This window comes from Myotis lucifugus, unplaced genomic scaffold (genome assembly GCF_000147115.1).
Source record: "Myotis lucifugus unplaced genomic scaffold, Myoluc2.0 scaffold_134, whole genome shotgun sequence".
In the NCBI taxonomy this organism is placed as follows: Eukaryota; Metazoa; Chordata; class Mammalia; order Chiroptera; family Vespertilionidae; genus Myotis; species Myotis lucifugus.
The window spans coordinates 179,742-197,847 of NW_005871182.1; the positions used below are offsets into that span (position 1 = coordinate 179,742).

An 18,106-nucleotide genomic window follows, 5' to 3' on the forward strand; every position below is an offset into this window, starting at 1 on the left:
CCCTCCCTGCCTCCCTGCCTCCCTGCCCTCCCTGCCTCCCTGCCGTCCCTGCCCTCTCTGCTCTCTCTGCTCTGACCCTTCCTGGGATGATCCTGGGCCAGTCCGAGCTTTTGTTTCCTTTCTAGCCTTTGTGTCCTTTCTGTCACCTTTTTCATTCCTGTGGTGCTGGTCACCATGGGACCTCTGTGGTCATAGCTTCGTGGAAGGAATCGACAAGGTTCAGTTCCCGGAGCTGGAAGCCTGAGGCCGAGGGTGGAGGGTCCAGCCAGCCTGGGCAGTCCAGGGCAGCAGGGAGTGAGGACAGAACCCTGGCCCCCAGAACCTGAGACTGTTGCCCTTCAGGCCAGAGCCTGGCTCGCCCAATAGGGGACAGCCCCTGCGTGGCGCCCAGAGAGCGCTGGGTGCCAATGGGGGCTTAGTGACTGTCCTAGGGGTCAGGCGCTAAGGGCTGTCCCCGCTAACCCCCAAGCTGTGTCTGATTCTGGGCTGGAATTTGTGATTCTAGTTTTTATAGTTTGGATACGCTTCTCTAAGTCCCACCAGGTCCTGGCCCAAGTGGCTTCCTGGGAGGTGCCATCATTGCTCTCACATAAGACATAGAGATAGCTGTTTGTCTATGCACAGCTGTAGCCACCTCCCCTGGGCTGGTGCCTAGGAGACCCTGAGGGCCCGAGAAGTCAGAGGTATAGACCCCAACAGGGGCAGGCCTCAAAGGGCTCCGCCTGCTGGGTGGCCTTGGCAGGCGGTGGCGTGGGCCCAGGCTTCCTTCCTGGGCGGCTGATGCCCCTCAGGGCGGGGGTGCTGCAGGCTGTCTTGGCTGGTGGCATTCTGCCCGCTGAGAAGTTTGTGGTGGGGGTGGGGTGGGAGGCAGTCTTGTTCAGAAGGCCCTTTGCCGTAGAGGTGGCCCCTGACCCCCATGCTCTCTGGACTCTCAGGCAGCCCCAAGTCTTCTCTTGAGCCTGCTGGGGAGTGATCACTTTGGGAAACTGAGGTAGAAATCTCCACCTTGACAGCTGATAATGAGAAGCAGGGCTGGGGACTTGTTCTAAAGTGAATCTGGACTGTGTGGCCCAGTAGCTCTCAATCCTATTCAAACATCAAAATCACTCAAGAGGTAAGGGTGGAAAAAGACATAAAGAAAATCCCAACAACAGGTCCCTGTGGCCTCTCCCTAAAAGACTAATTCAGTAGGGGCCTGCGGTAGGGCCTTGGAATTCGTCATTTTAATCAGCTCCCAGGTGATTCTGAGCTGTGGCCGAGGCTGAGAGCAAGAGCTGTAGCTAAATATCACTTGTCTCCATATAATGTGCATAGACAGCCTCTGCTCTGCTTAGGGATGTAGCAGGCGGTTGTGGGGCCTCTGCCCCCAGAGCCCGACTCCAGCTTGTTGGCTCTGATTCAGCGTGGGAGGTTTGTCCCCTCCAGGCACATTCCTGGGCTTTGCCGGAAGCAGCCAACTCACCCATCTCTTGCCTGTCCCAGCTCATGGGACAGGGGCAGGATCCCGTCTCAGCTCATGGGGCAGGGGCAGGGGCAGGGGCAGGGTCCCGTCCCAGCTCACCCGGGTAGGGTCGGGGTGTTGGGACCTGCCAAGTGCATCTTCCGCCACCTTGCTGGGGAGAAGTGCTGTGTCTCAGGGACATTCCTGGCTGCTTGTCACAACCATATGGACAAATCCTATCCCCAGAGTCAGCAGACAGGGAGTGGTCTTCTCCCCCGGGGGTGAGAAAGCTTCTGAGAGCCCCAGTAGGTGGGAGACCTGGGGAGGGCTGGGCTGGACCGCTGTGGGCCAGGAGGGTTGCTAGGAGCCGCTGTGCCTCTGGGGCCAGGGCGGGGCTGGTGACGAGCTGGTTTCCAGATGGAAGACAGGTCCTCTCCGTTCCGGAGCTGGGAGCTCCTGCTCAGCCAGAGGGAGCTGGCACTGCGTCCTGCCCGTCCCCACATGCCGTCTCGAGGGAGCCACTTCGGAGGAGAATTGGTGGCCTGTTAGATGTAGATGTGGCCTTGGCCCCTGATCTTATCACCGATCAGCTCCGGCCGCCATCGCCCTACCTGTCAGGGTGAGAGTGGCTCACCATGGTCTCAGCAAAGACTTTATAAACTTGGGTGAAGTCACAGCATCTGTGGAGAGACCCTTGTCATGTAGAAAGAGAATGAAGTCAGACCGAGGACAAGAGCTGATGGCTGACCCCAGAGGTTGAAGGGAGGCTGGGAGGAGGCCTGGGTGGTCGAGCGGTCAGCGCAGGACGATGAAGTGGCTGCGAGGGCCGGGGGCTGGCTTGGCAGTGTGACTGAGAATGAGGGCCAAGAGCTTCGGGCAGATAGACAGGACGCCCTGAAAGGAGACGCGGGCGGGGTCCTGGGAGATGCACCAGGTGCCGCGTGATGACAGGGTCACTCGCCCGACCTGCCTCCTGACGTCCGGGTGCTCGGCAGAAACCGACGGAGAAGCACAGGGTCAGACTCCCCGTGACGGTCCCACCGTCCCCGCCATCCCGAGACCCTGAGGCGGCCCTGTCGGAGCCACAGGCGAAGCAGGTGTGTGGGTTTCCGATGCTCCATCATGAACTCTGTCCACAGCCATGTGGCCTGGACCCTCGGGCTGTGAAATGTCTAACGCAAACGTCAGAAAAGAGCTGCCCTTCGGTCCCGGGCAGGCTTCACTGTGGAAGGCAGTGCTGCGTTTAGCCCCCGACAGGCCTCTGGGAGTAAGAAGGTCTCTGTGTAGGAAGCATGGTTATTCCTGCGCTGACTTCTCTCTGCCCGCCCACCGCAGGTTGGGGCCCTTGGACCCTCGAGGACTGTCCTCGGGGCCCAGAAAGTCGCTGCTGCCTCTGAACGAACTGCCGGCACCTCCTCTGCCCGGGGCATGGGCAACCGCGATGCTGCCCCCCCAGGTAAGGCGCATCCAGGGAGGCCCCGGCTCGGGATCTCCTCGGACTCTCCCGGGGACTGGACTTGCCAGGGAGATGTAGCCGGGCACTGTGTCCCCCATCCCCGCCCAGCTCTCCGTGGGCTAGCACAGCCCTCTGGCTCAGTGTGCTGGGGGGCGGGGGGGGGGGTGCGGTTCCCTGGCCTGGGGAGGAGCTGAGAATGTCCTAAGGACTCGGCCAGAGCTCTGCCTCCTCTCTGAGCTGGGGGCTGCCTGCTCCGTGGTGGGAGAAGGAGGATGGGCAGAGGATGGGGGCTGGGCCGCAGGGAGGGCTGTGTTCCCCCCTTTTCCTCAGCTGACAAGGCCGGAGAGTGGGAACCGCGTGGCCGGCTCGGTGTCAGGGGACAGGGTTCCAGGATTGGCGCTGCCTGTGGGAGCCGCTGTGGGAGCCTCAGTTTCCCCTGGCGAGTGAGGGGGTCGGCGGGTCCTGCCAAAAGTGCAATGGGTGCTTGCGAGGTTGGAGGGAAGCCAGGTGACCACTTGGGAGGGATGCAGGGAGCCCGAGGCCCGAGGCCCGAGGCCCAAGCAGTTCAGGGAGCAGCCACTCTGCTCAGGGCAGAGCACCTGGGGCCTGGGCACATCAGTGTGAAGACAGCCACTGGTCAGCGCTGGTCAGGTCCTGCTGGGCACTCTGCCACTCTGCCAGGCATCGTGTGTGGCAGGGAAGTGGGAGGTGCTGAAGGCAGGAGAAACATCTAGAAATAGAATGACGATGTGACCGATGTGATCGTGGGAACCCTGGTCCCGTTCAACGCTCTTGTTTGCTGATCTGGGGACGAGACTCACAGAAGTTCACGTATTTCCTGAGGTCACTCAGGGGACAGGAACAGGGGGCACCCGACTCCTGACTCCTCGTTTAGGGACCTTCCACTGGGGGTGGGCGTGCTGGGTTTTCACTTCGTGGCGCTTCTCCAGGTGGTAGGTTAGGGCCCACGTGTGGCCCCGAGGTGTGTGTGGGAGGGGCTGAGCCGCAGAGGTGCAGGCCGTTGGTTCAGTTTGCAAACCCCCTGAGCTCAGCTACTGCGAATAAGGATGCCTGGGGCTGACAGAGATGCTCTTAATTAATAAAATGTGCAGGGGGATCCATGGGGCAGGCTGCTGAGCGGGCGGTTAGGAGAGAAGAGGGTCAGGGTAGGACCCTCATGAGGGGCTTGGGCCTCCCAGGGGAGGGGGTTGAGCAGGTGATGGGTCTCTGCTCTGCCACTGCAGGGGCAGGGGGGAGGGTTCAGAACCAAAGACACAGGGTAGGGGGTTACTGCGTGAGGGTGACGAATAAGGGCATGACAGCGAAGGGGTGGCCCACTGAGAGCAGCTGGCATGTGACGTGCCAGTGGACAGAGTGGCGACCAGAGGCAGCAGGTGCAGAGGTCGGGCAGAGCGGGGCCACGGGCTTCGGGGGCGCATGGAGCCATGGCCGCTGGGCTTGGGGTGGTCGGTGCCCATCGGAGGCCTGGCTCTGCATTGGGGGGATGGGCCGCAGAGACCCCCTGGGGCAGAGTGCGGGGCAGTGCTTCCCCAGTGCTGGTCTAAGAGGCCACTTTCCCGCCCTTCTGCCCCAGCCAAGGCCCTGGCCCCGGTGGCCGTGTACTGTGGGAGCGTCCCTCAGACCAGCTCCAGGCCCCGCGCACTCGCGGGTGGAAGCCGCCACCCCAGCCTGCGGGCTGATGGAGAACGTGAGATGGGAGGACTGGCCTGGTGCCTGGGTCACACCAAGCTTTCCCGTGCCTGGGGCCTTCCACCTGGCAGCTGCCCAGTCCAGCTGGGTGACGGGTGACTGCGGAGTGTGGCCTCCTCAGGAGGGAGGAGATGACTGTTGAGCTGCCTGGGCGTGGCCTCCGGCTGCCAGCAGGTGGGTTTTTTATTGGGGTCCCTCCTGAATGTGCCCTGGTTTCAGGTGGGCTCTTTCCATTCTGTGCCTCCGGGACAGAGGTGTAGAAGGGGATCCTCAGAGCAGGGATGTGGGATCCCGGCATGCACCTGCCTCTCCTAGAACCAGGGGGAACCTCGAGAGCCCCGGGAGTCAGGGCCTGGCGGTGTCTGGCATCCAGGCCAGGGAGGGAAGTGCCCCCGTGTCACCGTGGCGGCCGAGGCGGGTTTTCAGGACCCTCAGCTTCTCTGCTCTGCGACTTCCTGCTCCGGCTCCCAGCTGCGGGCGATTTCCTCGCGGAGCCCGGTTCCAGGGGTTCGGATGGAGAATCTGATCTGGTCACTTGTCCTCTTTCAGTCCCGCCCCTCACAGGCCTGCAGCTGGCACCCAGTGCACCTTTCCTCGGCTCTGGTGCCAGCAGCAGGCCAGTGCCGGCGGCCTGGGCATCGTCTCGGTTCACATCAAGGTGCCCTGGGAAGCGCTGCGGATGTGGCGGGTTCTGAGAGCTGGTCTGTCTGTCTGTCTGCCCCGCCTGCCCCCCACCTCCCCCCAAGGTCCAGGCCCCTTCAGGCCCTGTTCACACACTTCCCTTCCTGAAGGTTTTCCTCCCCCTCCATGCACCAGGCCCCCTGCTGCCTGCTCCACGGCGCGTCTCACATCTTACCCTGTAATGAACCCACTTAGGAACAGATCTTATTTCTCTCGCAGACTGAACGCCCTTCAGCAGTAAAGACTGTGGTTCGCGCAGTGGAATGTAAATTAGATGCAATTCTCCACTGCGTTTTATTCCTCACAAACTGTCAAAGGGCTCTGTCGGACGGAATCTTAAACTGGGGTAATACGCACTCTAAGACCGTGTGTGTGTGTGTGTGTGTGTGTGTATGTGTGTGTGTGTGTGTGTCTAGGTAACAATTCTGTTTGGGAACAATAGTGTGAAGATGTTTTACTACCTAAGAAAGAAAAAGATTCAGAAGATTTTAAAATCTCAGAGAGGTGCTGCTCTAGCTTGACTATGTGTTTTCATGGTCCTGCCATAAATTACAGTCAAATAATTTGCTCTAAGGTAACACATTAAGAAAGAACCTCTGTTAAAAAACAAACAGCAACAACAACACCGAGCAGGCCTCACACGCCTCGTCCCCCACGCCTGCCAGTGCTGGGCAGGGGCTGGACGCTTGAGCTTTGCTGAAGGAGTGATTGGATGCACCGTGTCTGCCTGGGGGCACGATCGGCTCTGATTCGCCTGCGTCTCTTTCCCGCCGGTGCGGCGTGTCGGGTGCTCGGTAACCTGGGAGCTGGTCGGATGCTGGAGATTGGTGGCGGGTCCCTGGGCAGGAGGCCTCCCGCCTGTGCTGTGATAGGACTGCATATGGAGTCCCCTCTCGCCCTCTGGGCACCTCGAGACTCAGGCCTTTGCAGGTTCCCTGCTCTCTAGATGCCGCTGAACGAATGAATCAACCCAAGGGGTTGGGTTCGGGGGGCAAGCAGGGAAGGACTGGATTCACGGGCAGACGGCTGACTGTCCCAGGGAAGCGGTGCCTGGTGCCGCCCTGGGCTCTGTGTGCCAAGCCACTCGTGCCTCTGTCTCCCCAGCTTCCCTCCAGCCAAAGCCCAGCGTCCTGCTGGAGAAGCCCTCGCAGCTCTCGAGTGGACATGGGGACCCTGGCAGCCTCATGCTGGACGCTCCCCTGAAGGGCTGGCAGGCCAGGAATGGCCACCCCGGGAACCTCGGGGCCCTGTCCCAGGGGCCCCACCCTCTGGTGCCCCTCCCTTCGCTGAGTCAGAGGCCAGCAGTGTGGCCCGGACACCACCCAGATCAAGGACAAGCTCAAGAAAAGGAGGCTCTCCGAGGGCTTGGCAGCATCTTCCCAAGGTGAGCCTGGGGCCCTGCCCCCCCCTCCCCCGCCTTCCACCCGCCCCGGGCCAGCCTCTGAAGTACCCTCACTCTCTGAGCTCCTGGGACTAACTTATTCCCCATTCCCCGCCCCTCCCCACCCCCCCATACAGCCTCTCTGGATCCTGGGGGAGGCCCCAAAGGAGTGGCCCCGAGGAGTGGCATCCCCTGGGCCACCTCTCAGAGGCTGCTGAGGCTGCCCCGGCCCATGCCTCCCATCCAGAGCACTCCCACCACCCCCGAGGCCAGCGGAGCCAAGGACAGGGGTGTGGACCAGCCGGAGAGCAGCCAGGGGCCCCAGGAGAGGAGCCCCGGTGTCCAGGAGGTAAGGACTGGACTACTCTCCGTCCTTCTGTCTTCCTTCCATCCTTTCTCACCCCCTTTTCCCGAGCCCTGAGCTTCTCCAGGGGGCTCCCAGGTGCCGCCCTCGGGGTGGAGGGGGGCTTGGGCCCCCATCTCGTCGCCCCCCCCCCACAGTGTCCCACACCATTGCAGCTGGAGCCTGGAGGGTGCCCCCGAGTCCCCGAGCTCCCGCTGAGCAGAGGCTGTGTGGCCACCTGTCCTGCACTTGGGGCCCTCGGCCTCCTCGGGTCTAAAGGCTCCAGAATCCCGCCTGCCCCTGGCCCTTTCCGTGTCAGGCTGGGCGTGTGGCCGAGGGGGGGATGCTGGCTGAGGACTCGGAACCTGGGGCTCTGGTTTCTCCTCTGCTCCTCCCCGGCTGTGTGACCTTGGCCAGGTCACCTCCCTCCCTGGGCCCCGGGTGCACATCTATAGGAAGAGGGGGTTGGACAAGATGCTTTTGAGGATCCCTCCCAGCCCTGGTGGTCTAGGATTTTTCTAAAATGAGAAGAACAGAAAACAAGAAGAGGAAAAGGGATTGGAGCAGGGATGAAGGGACCCCTTGCCAGGCTCGCCGCCTGGAGTGGTGAGGAAGCAATGAGCTTCCCGGGTCCCAGGGCTGTGAGACTGGAAGAGAACCGGAGTATACTTCCCAGCATTGCCGCCTACCCAGGCGGCTCCCAAGGGAAGGGCCGCCCTGTGTGAGGGGCCCCGAGGGTGAGTGTCCCGGGGGCATGTTTCTGTGGGCCGTACCTTCCTCCTCCTCTGCTCCCAGGTGCACATCTCCCGGCAATACCTGCACTGCAGTGACCAGAAGATGCACAAGTCCCTGGGGGGCATGGTGATCCCGCCCATCCCGAAGGTGGGGGTGCCCGCTGGGACCGCCTCCTGCACACCTGGCTCCCTTCCCAGCCTCTCGCCTCCAGGCCAGGATGTCCTCGCGGGCCCGAGGGCCCCCCACGCACGGTAAGCAGCCCTATGTCAAACCCCCCTGGCAGGCCTCTCTCCTGCTATCCCCCCAGGATCTGCTTGGGGTCCCCATGGCTGAACCTCCCTGGCAGAGCAGAGCCCCGGGGGCCCAGGCGTGTGAGGAGCAGGGTTCCCCACCCGTGAGCCACACACTTGGGGAGGCTGCAGCCTCGTGACCCCGCTCTGATCTGCACTCCCCCCAGTGCCTCAGCCTCCGTCTCCTACAGTCCCCTGGTGTGAGTGGTCGCTGCAGTGATGGCTCAGACACACAGGACTTTAAAGCTCTGTTGCAAGGTAGCTCTTTGTTATTGTGTATTTTCTTAATAAGTGGATACTAAAGACGCAAGCATTCTGAGCTTGAGGCAGTGTGGGGAGGGTAAGCCTACAAAACTTTGAAAGGGTCTTCGTGTCCAGGAGGGCTGGGAACCAGGGCGTGGAGGGTCCCTGGGCTGTAACGAACCCGGGTTATGGAGTGTAAGCAGGACAGACGGTGTTCTGCAGATGGCCAGGCACATCCATGTGGTCAGTCCAGACGGACATCGGAGCCTGTGTGTGTGTATGTGTGCGAGAGAGAGAGAGAGAGAGAGAGAGAGAGAGAGAGAGAGAGAGATATTCTGTTGATGTATTTCTCCCCCATTTCTCTGGAGCCCGATGTCCTGAATTCTCCCACTGCTCTCAAGCTCTTCGCTCTGTGTCTCCCCGGCTGCCGACCTCTGTCTGTACCCATGTCCCCCCCTTTCCCCAACCCGGCTGGAGTGTGGGGCCTGTCTGTGGACCTGCTCCTGGGCCAGAGCCTTCTCTCAGTTCTCACGCAGTGGTGGGCTCCACCGACCTCCACGCCCTCACCACCAGACACCCCTCCTCCTCTCCCGCTCCGACATCGGACCCCCGCCCTCCGAGGGTCATGCTGGGTGGCTGGAGTGGCCAGAGCGACTCTGGCTCTGGACCGGTGGCCTTTCCGTCCTCCCATTGGTCTTCACTCTGTGCATCGTTGAGCTTGATGCCCTTGAGCTCTTCTTCTGCTCGCTCTGTGCCTGCTCTCGACCTTCCGGGCAGCTTCCCGTGTGCCCTCCCTCATCCACCTTAAACACGGCTGTTCCTGGAGTTTGTCCCAGGGCCCTGTCTCCCACCTCCTTCCCTTCCCTGGCATCTGATCTGTGTGGCGGCTCCCAAGGCTCCGTGGGCGTGGGTGACCTCCACGTCCCCGCTCTGCCCGAGGTCTCCCCAGGGCCACGCTCTGGGCTGGGCCTCCCAGTGTGCAGGGCAGTGAGCCTTACTCACAGGAGGAGGGAGTTTAGGGGTCATGCTCTCATGAGTGGGGTCCGTTTGGGGGACTTGAGCTCAGTCTGCTCTGAGCCGGGAGATGTAACCTTACCTGCTGCAGGTCCCAGCAGGGGTGGGCTTCCTTCAGGACCGAGCAGATTCCGTGTAGACTGGCTTCCCGGGGAATCGAGGGCCTGGGCAGCCAGGAACGGGCTCGAAGCTGGGTTTGGACTCCTGGTTGAGGTTGCAGAAGGAGCTACAGCTTTGAACTCCCGGGCCCTCTCTTTACAGGGCACCCTCCACCGCCCTCCACAGTGTCCCCCCTCAGCTGCCACCCCGTCCTCGAGCTGCCTACCCAGGCCCCACAACCCCTCCCTCGCCATCGCTCACGGTGCTTTTCTCTCCCCATTCCTTTAAGATTGGTTCGGGAGAGTGGGCCTCGGGAGAAGACCCCTAAATCTCTGGGTATGTACTCTCCTTGTGCACCCCCACCTGTCAGTCAAGCTCGGGTTCCTGGGCTGGGTCCTGGGATCAGAATTAGGGCCGGAGGAGACCTGAGAGCTGTGGGGCCCAAGCCTCTCCTTTCACGACAGGGATGGGCACCAGTGCGTGTAGCTTCATGGCAACCAGCTGAGAGAGGGGGCGCTGCCTTGGCGGGACCTCCTCCTGGTCTCTGAGTGTGGAAGCAGCCAGCCCGTCCCCTCGCACCCAGGCCCGCGTGGCTCCCCAGCTGCCTCCTGACACGTGGCGAGGCCGCCCCTGCCCTGTGTGATCAGGAGAGGAGAGCATTCCTCACCAGAGGCGGCGAGAAGTTAAATCCCTGCGTCAGCCAGGAGGGGTCGGGGTCAGGGAACAGGGCCCAGGGGCTGGAGGGGAGGCAGGGCTGGCAGGAGGCTGAGTGCAGACAGGATGTAGACCGGGAGGAGGCTCTCCAACCTGATGCCCTAGCTGTGGAGAGGGGGGAGGTGACGGCAGCTGAGCCCCGGGCAGGTTAGCGGAGGGGCCCTGGGCACGGCACCCTGAGCCCGGCCCCACGCAGGGTTGGAGGCAGCTGTGAGCTGACCAGCAGGTGGGTGGGCTCCCAGGCCAGCTTCCCGGCGGTGACTCTCATAACCAGCTCAGCAGGTGGGTCAGTCGGCGAGGGGCAGGCTGCTGTCCCGGGGCCCCAGGGTCAGGGGTGAAGCTGGGCCCGAGAGGCAGGCCGGGCACAGAAACCTCCGTGGCAGCTGCATCTCCCCCTCCCAGGCCGGGCGGAGGCGGGGGAGCTCAGGGGGTCTGTGTGACGCACTCTGGCACCCTGAGTGTCCCCGCAGAGCTAACCCTGAGAATGCTGGTGTGGGGTTTGGGGCAGGAGATCCCAGCCCGTACCACCCCCTCACCTGCCTGACCAGCTGCTGCTTGGGCACCATGTCCCCCTGGGGCTGGGGGCGGGGCTGCTCGGACAGGCTTTCTAGGGTGTCTCTTGGGGTGCAGGTGAGGAGAGGGATACAAAATAGCAAAGTCCTTAAAGGGTCCCCAGTCCTCCAGCAATACAGCCCAGTACGTGTGACGCCCCTGGGACCGAGGGGCTCATGTGGTGTTGTCTGAAGCCGAGGGCTCCCCCGAGCCTGGGGGCACCCTGCTGTCCTTGCCGGCAGCTGGCACCCGGACACCTCTTACTTCTGGGCAGATGCAGCCCAGCCAGCCCCTCCTCCTCGGCCACTGGCCCTTCTCCAGGCCTGGGGTGCCACGTGCACCAAGCAGAGGAAGCCCTCACAGAGGCATGGTCGGGCGGAGCACCAGGGTGAGCCGGGAGCCCTGCGGGGCGCCAGCCTCAGATGTCCTTTCCGGCCGCAGGCAGCCCCAGATGGTGCCCCGTCTGAGGGGACCCTGATTTCCAGGTTCACCCAAGGGCGGTGAGCTCCAAACTGTGTGAGCAGGAGAAACTGATAACATTTCTTTCATTCAAAGAAAACTAACGAACCTACCCCCACCCTGCTTCCGTAAGAAATGTACTTTTACAAACATTTGATTGGGCCCAGCCACTGTGGCTCAGTGGTTGAGTGTTGACCCATGAACCAGGAGGCACATGCCAGGGTTGCGGGTTCGATCCCCCGTGTGGGCACGCAGGAGGCAGCCGATCGATGATTCTCTTTCATCATTGATGTTTCTATCTCCCTCCCCTTCTTCTCTGAAATCAATAAAAATATATTAAAAAAAAACTTTTGGGAAAATATAAAAATACTATGGGTTTGATGTCTTCTGGAAATGAATTTGTATTTTGTTACTCACCAAAGCATCTGAAGGCCGCTGGGTCCCAGCTTTCCCGTCTGTAAAGTGAGAGGATTGGCTTGGCATTCGTTCTCTGGTGCCTTGGTGCCGTGTCATAGGCTCAGACAGGTGCATGGTGGTATAAAATGGGCAGTGGGCTCACTTTATTTTTTCCCTGAGGTACATACCTCCCAGATCAGATAGATTTATATTCTTAGGAAAATCGTAAACCACTCAGATAGCAGGTCTGATGGTCCTGTTTCTTGCCCAGCTTCCTCCCCACCTTTCCCTGTATTAGAATAAGGTGTGTAGTAATTATCGAATAAATGAATGAAGGGATGAGTGAATGGATGAATGAAAGGAGGATGATATTGGTCTTTGGACAGCGTGCGCTATGCCTGTCAGAGCATCTCTGTAGAGTATGTTTAACTTGGGTCTCTCTCCACCCACCAAGTGTTGGGCAGAAGGCTTGAGGGTGGAGGGCTTAGGCAGTAAATGTTACCACAATCGCAGGGTCATAGAGCCTCCGGGCTTCCCAAGGGACGGCTGCTGCTTTGGGATGCCGGTTGTCCTCAGTTCCTTTTTTTTTTTTTTAATGTTTTTATTGATTTTTAGAGAGAGGAAGGGAGTGGGATAGATAGAACATTGATGAGAAAATCATCCATCGGCTGCCTCCTACACGCCCCTAGTGGGGATTGAGCCTGCAACCTGGGCATGGGCCCTGACCTGGGAATGGAACCAGTGACCTCTTGGTTCATGGGTCGATGCGCAACCACTGAGCCATACTGGCCAGGCCTCAGTTCCATTCTTGTTCTTGACTCCTCAGAGCCAACACCTTCGGCCCCACATGTCACAGGCAGGTCTGCCGCCCCCGAGGAGCCTGCTCCGTCTTCATGTCGGTCTGCTCCTGCACTGACAGCCTCCTCCTCCAGCCATGCCGAAGGCGCCCAGCCCTTGCTGAAAGAAGGGGACCCGAGGGAGAGCAGCACCAAGGTATCTGGAAAGCGAGAGGAGGAGGAAGTCGGGGTCAGAGTGGACCACTGGCTGATCGCAAGCGTGTATTTGAAATATACCAGTGTGGGTCCAGCTTGAGGACAGCAAAGAAGAGCCTTGAGGCCGCTGCCCCTAGCACTTAAAGGGAGAACCTGCAGAGGGCCTGGGAGAAGGCTGAAGAAAAGAAGAGAACCGAGAGAGAAGGGGTGAGGGGGGCGAGGTGAAGGGCAGAGTACGGCGGGGAGCTGAGGGCAGCTGTGAGGGAGGGGAGGGCGGGAGGGCAGGAGGAGGTCACACCGGGTTCCGAGGGAAGCAGGATGTGGAGGAGAGTCCAGAGGGACTTAGGTGCACCGAGCCGAGTAATCTGAGCCAGCACCCAAGATAGCAGGCGCGAGGCAGCTGACGGAGACAGAGCAGCCAAAGGCTGTGCTTGACAGGCTGACAAATGGCTTGCACTTAGAAGGTGACCTTGGCCCAGAGGATTCTCTGCGCCGAGTGAATTTAGTACAGCCACCGGGAGAGGCACTGTGTGGGGGCTCCTGCTCCTTCTCTGAAAGAGACATAAAAGTGCCATAAACATGCCCCAAAGGCCTGCTGTGTGCATGTGCTGTGCTAGGCCTGGCACCCAGTGATGGCGAGGGTCAGGTCCGGGCCACAGCCCTTCCACTCCAGCGAGGTGACACCGTGACACAAAGGAAGAATGACTCAGTGCTGTGGAGTGACCCCCTCCCCCCCTCACCGTGGCCACTCACTCCCATGGTCACTGCCAATATCTTCACCCCCACCGGCATCTCAAGTTCAAGCATCCCCCTCACTCACCACTGTCTCCTGTTGTTCTAGCTCAATCCATCTAACATTCCAGCTCTAATATTTTGTTCCTTCTTATGTATAAACAATATTCTCCTTGAAATTGGATCATTCCTATTAGCGTCTTCGCTCTCTGTTATTTCTTTCTTCTTAACAAAACAAAACAAAGCCAGAACCATTCTTTCCCGAGTCCACTGGAGTCAGGCTCTAGTCCCCCCTGCCCGCCCCACCCCCCAAACTGCCCACATTCAGGCCACTGAGGACCACCACCGTCCCAGGTGTGGCACATCACTGCTCTCTTTTAACTTGACCCATTGGCAGCTTTCTTAGCTCATCCTACTTGGATTTCCTGCTGGGGTTGGAGGCAAGGGATTGGCTTCTTCCTTGGTTCTCTGCCTCCGTCAATGGCAGCTCCTTCCTAGTCCGTCTTTGCTGGACCCTCTTCGCATTCCTGACCGCTGCATGCTGGAGGCCCCCAGAGCTCAGACTTCTGGCCTCTTATCCATTTATTCCGACCCCCTGACCTGGTACAATGCATGGCACCGAGTGCCATTTATATGCCAGAGGACTTCCCAATGTCCCTTCCAGCCCAGACCTTCCCCTGGCATCAAGTAGCAGTGAAATTATCTATGTATATAAAAGCCAAGCGACTAGAACGACCGGTCACTATGTGCTTACTGTAGCTGGCCAACCAGCCTGATGGGGGCGGGGCCGGCTGGCCAACCTCCTGCGGCCCCTCCCTCCGGCTGGCCGGCCCCCACCTGTGCACGAATTCATTCACCGGGTCTCTAGTATATATAATATATATGACCTAAATTATTGTATAAGTTATATATTATATATAACCTTATCCAGATAGATAGGTAGGTAGATAGAGAGATAGAGAGATAGATAGATACTCACCTTCTATGGTGGGTGGCAGTAAAAGGCAACTCCAGGCATCCAGCTGCTCCGGCCAAAAATCTTGGGCCCGTCCTTGCCTCCTCTCTCTCTCTCATTGCACACCTCACACATCAGCAAGAGCAGTGGGCTCCACTTTGAAATAGTCCAGATCCAGCCAGTCTGCCATCCCATTCCTGCTACCCTCACGCAAGCCCATCACTCCAACACATGTGAACTCTTGTTTTATTTTTGCAACTTCTTGTGTTAAATTATTTCAAAACTAGAGGCCCAGTGCACGGATTCGTGCACTGGTGGGGTTCCTTGGCCTGGCCTGCATCCTCTCGCAATCTGGGACTCCTCAGGGAATGTCGGAGGCCTGGTGCATGGATTCAGCCCAATCCCTGCAGGCCAGGCCGAGGGACCCCACTGGTGCATGAATCCATGCACCAGGCCTCTAGTAAACATATAAGATTTTTGGTTAATCTCTTCCCATCCTCCCCCTCCCCTCTTCCCTCTGAGATTCATCAATCTGTTCCATATTTCCATGCCTGTGCGTTGAGCGTCTGTCCCTGGTAGTCAGTGCATGTCATAGCTACAGGTCGAATGGTTGAATGGTCGCTTAGGCATATATGTATATATTTATAAATTAAAACGAAACAACACTTAGAGCCCCTCCCCCAGTGGGAGTCAGATCACGTCATCCTCTGCTCAGACTCCAGTGACTCGCTGTGTCCTGCAGAGGAAAAACCCAGGTCCTGGGCATGGACCACAGAGCCAGTGCGCTCACTCCTGCCCCACCCACCAACTCCAGCTGGTGGCTCAGCATCTTCTGACTTGGGTGCTCCAACCAGAGTGCCCTCCTCATTGCTCCCAGCACGCCCAGCACAGCCCAGCCTCAGGGCCTCCGCATCCGCTGTTCCTCTGCTCCGAACACTGCATGGCCTGCTCCCTCCCCTCACGTATGTCGCTGCCTACTCTTGGCCTCCTCAGTGAGTCCCCTGGGCCCTCCTGCCCAAGGCAGAAGCCCTTTGCCCTCTGCCCCTTATTTCCTGCTGGCGTGCAGTGCCCGGCGTTAGAGGCGGGCCTGTTTGTTCTTTGTCCCTTGGTCTCCCCGCTCCATGGGAGCGCTCTGGAAGCACAGCCTTGTCATTTTGTTTATTCCCAGAACAGTGATTGGCACACGCTTGAATGCATGAAGGTATAGAAAGCACAGTTGGGTCCCCAAGGGTAATGGAGTTTGCCTTGACCTTGTGCCAGATCCAGTTCACCATCTCCAAGTCCGCCCAGGAGACGATGCGGCTGAAGCAGAAGAAGGAGGTGGAGCTGGTCCAGAGGGCGGAGGAGCCGGGCAGGGCGAGGGAGCTCACGGCCCAGAGCCTGGGTGCCCGGAGAACCTCGGTGAAGGAAGGTACTGGTACCGGGGCCAGGATTCCCTCAGGCTGGGAGACTTCTTGGCCAACACCTTTGGCCCAAAGATAGGCTGCCACAGTTCCTCCCCTTCCCCTCCTGAGGCTGGACGGTGAGCCACACCTGCTCTCTGGTAGCTCACCCTTGGGCCCATTTCCAAAGGAGGCAGCTGGGGTCGGGGATCAGACAGAACTGGCTCCATCCTAGGACTTTCTCTCCCCCCACAGGCCTCCTTCCCCTCCGGGGCAGAGGGACCCTGTCTGTGCCCACTGGGATAAGCAGCCCACGCAGACACAACACCGGCGTCGTCCTGAGGAAGCGAGCCAACCGGGCCTCACTGCCCAGCATCCCCGTCAGCAAGCAGGAGCCCCGCTTCGCCCGCCATGCTTCAGGTGGGGCCCAGACCAGCTGGTGGGGGGGCACGTGCCCCTCTCGCTGGGTTGCCTTAGGATACCGTGGGCCTGGCAAAGGTGAACCTGGAAGCCCATGTTAGAGTAGGGGTGGCCCTCCCACCAGAGAGAGGAACAAAGTCTGGGAGTCGAAAGCATCTATGGGTTGGGCTGGGAACCCCGGGGTATGGCCATTGGAGCTGTGATAGCTGGACAGGTATGACCAGCCTTTGTGACATGTCCTAGACCACAGATGCTGGGAAACAGCATCCCCGGAAGTAGCTGGGAACACCAGGAAGAAGAGGAGAGAGTTCTGGGAAGGCCTGGGGGTCCTGCATGTTGCCTCATAAGATGCCAAGGCTGGACAGTGCTGGGTACAGACGGGATCTGAGGACCCAAAGCTTCTCTGGGATGTTCAGGAGGGGGTCAAGGGGCAGGGAGGCTCTGTCCCCATTCCTCCAGGGGAACATCTGCTCTGCTTCGCCCTTTTGTGTTCCGGGCGTCCAGATGAGAGTTCACTCAAAAAGAATGTGTTATTGAGGAACATTTGAAAGCCACCAACCTGGTTCAGAGTTTCTGTGAGTGCGAGATGTGGTGGGACATTGACGGGAGAGCAGGGCAGCGTTAGCCGGAAGTAACATTGACCCACTTCCTTTTCCATTCCCTTTCTATCCGTTTGTTCAAGCAGGAAGTCTTTATTTGGTGCTCGTCTTGAGCATGTTTTTAAGGCGTGCAAATATCCTTTTATTTCTTTATTTTTAAATATTTTTTTATTGATTTCAGAGAGGAAAAGAGAGGCAGAGATAGAAACGTCAACGATGAGAGAATCATTGGCTGCCTCCTGCACACCCCCTACTGGGGATCGAGCCCGAAACCTGGGCATATGCCCTTGACCAGAATTGAACCTGGGAACGTTCAGTCTGCAGTCCGATGCTCTATCCACTGAGCCAAACCAGCCAGGGCAAAAAATCTCCTTTTAAATAGAAATCTTTCTCCAGGCTTGAGACATGGGAAGCTGGCTGCAATTTTATACTAGAGTTTAGAAGGTTCTTTTAGTTTTACTGTGAACATTGGCCATATTTTATGACAAATGACATTAGTTTACCAATTATGGTAGTGACATAAATTTCCCTTTAAAATAAACTTATGTAGGATTTGAAAAGTGGTTTAATTTTAAGAAAAATACCATAACAATTAAAGTATAGGTGATTAAGAGATATGGCAAAAAAAAACCAAACTCCATGAAAGTGGTCATTGAATGGTTGATACTTGGGAAATAGTGCTCTATCTAACCCACCCTACTCATTTTATACAGCAGAACTGAGATCCGGAGTCTCAAGGTCATTCAAGGTCATGCAAGGGGATGGTGGCCCCTCGGGACTAAGACTTTGGTTGATGACTCTTGTGCCAATGCAGAGCTGAGAAGAGAATGTAGGAAGGAAGTCTTTGTGTTTGGCTTTAAGTGAAGGGCTGCCCCTCAGCTCAGATTTGCCCAGGACCTCCTGGGTACGCCAGAGTGGGCAGGATTGGGGGTGTATCGCTGGTGGGTGGGTTCAATCACATGGCATCAAGTAGCATATCACAGGCAAGTTTGTTTATAATAACAGGTTGGCAAAGGCAGGAATGGAAAACTCAACAAAAGGTAGAGTTTGGAATTCTGTGTGGCTCCCAGGAAGCGGTGTCCAGCGCTGGCTTAAGCGCTCCCCGTCCGTCACCCTGATGCCCGGGGAGGTAGGCTCAGTGCTGCGGGCCAAGCCTCGGGTCCTCTGGTAAAAACTCCCTCGTTTCTTTACCGTGAGTGCAGCTAACTCTTTACCGGCGGTGCTAACTTTCGGGTCCCCTGAGTGGGAAGAAGAGGAGGAGGAGATGGATCTTCGAGCCTTTAAGGAGTTGAGGCCTTTCTCGAACCCGGAGCTGGGGTTGATGGATGCCCTCCAGTGCCTCGACAGCAGTGACTGGTGAGGTGACACCTTCTCTCTTCATGCGTGGTGGCCGGGGGAGAGCTGCAGAATAGCTGCTCCCCCTCCCCCCCCCACCTCTCCCACTGCCCACCTTCTCCCACTGCTGGGGCCTGGTCCCGTGAGGGAGGTGTGTGTGTGCGCATGTGTGTGCTC

The 18,106-nt window shown here is 58.8% G+C and overlaps 1 protein-coding gene across 1 annotated transcript in view; it reads left to right on the forward strand.

Moving 5' to 3' along the window:
- Nucleotides 1-2,687: 2,687 nt before the first annotated feature.
- The window catches only part of TOGARAM2 (TOG array regulator of axonemal microtubules 2), a 35,497-nt gene continuing 20,078 nt past the window's right edge, over nt 2,688-18,106 (forward strand). Inside the window, 11 exon segments of the mRNA XM_023758626.1 lie at nt 2,688-2,897; nt 6,393-6,572; nt 6,575-6,598; nt 6,601-6,672; nt 6,807-7,018; nt 7,808-7,998; nt 9,683-9,729; nt 12,341-12,507; nt 15,454-15,604; nt 15,831-15,995; nt 17,797-17,950. Of these exon segments, the coding sequence (XP_023614394.1) occupies nt 2,870-2,897; nt 6,393-6,572; nt 6,575-6,598; nt 6,601-6,672; nt 6,807-7,018; nt 7,808-7,998; nt 9,683-9,729; nt 12,341-12,507; nt 15,454-15,604; nt 15,831-15,995; nt 17,797-17,950 (1,391 nt within the window). The 5' untranslated portion in view covers nt 2,688-2,869.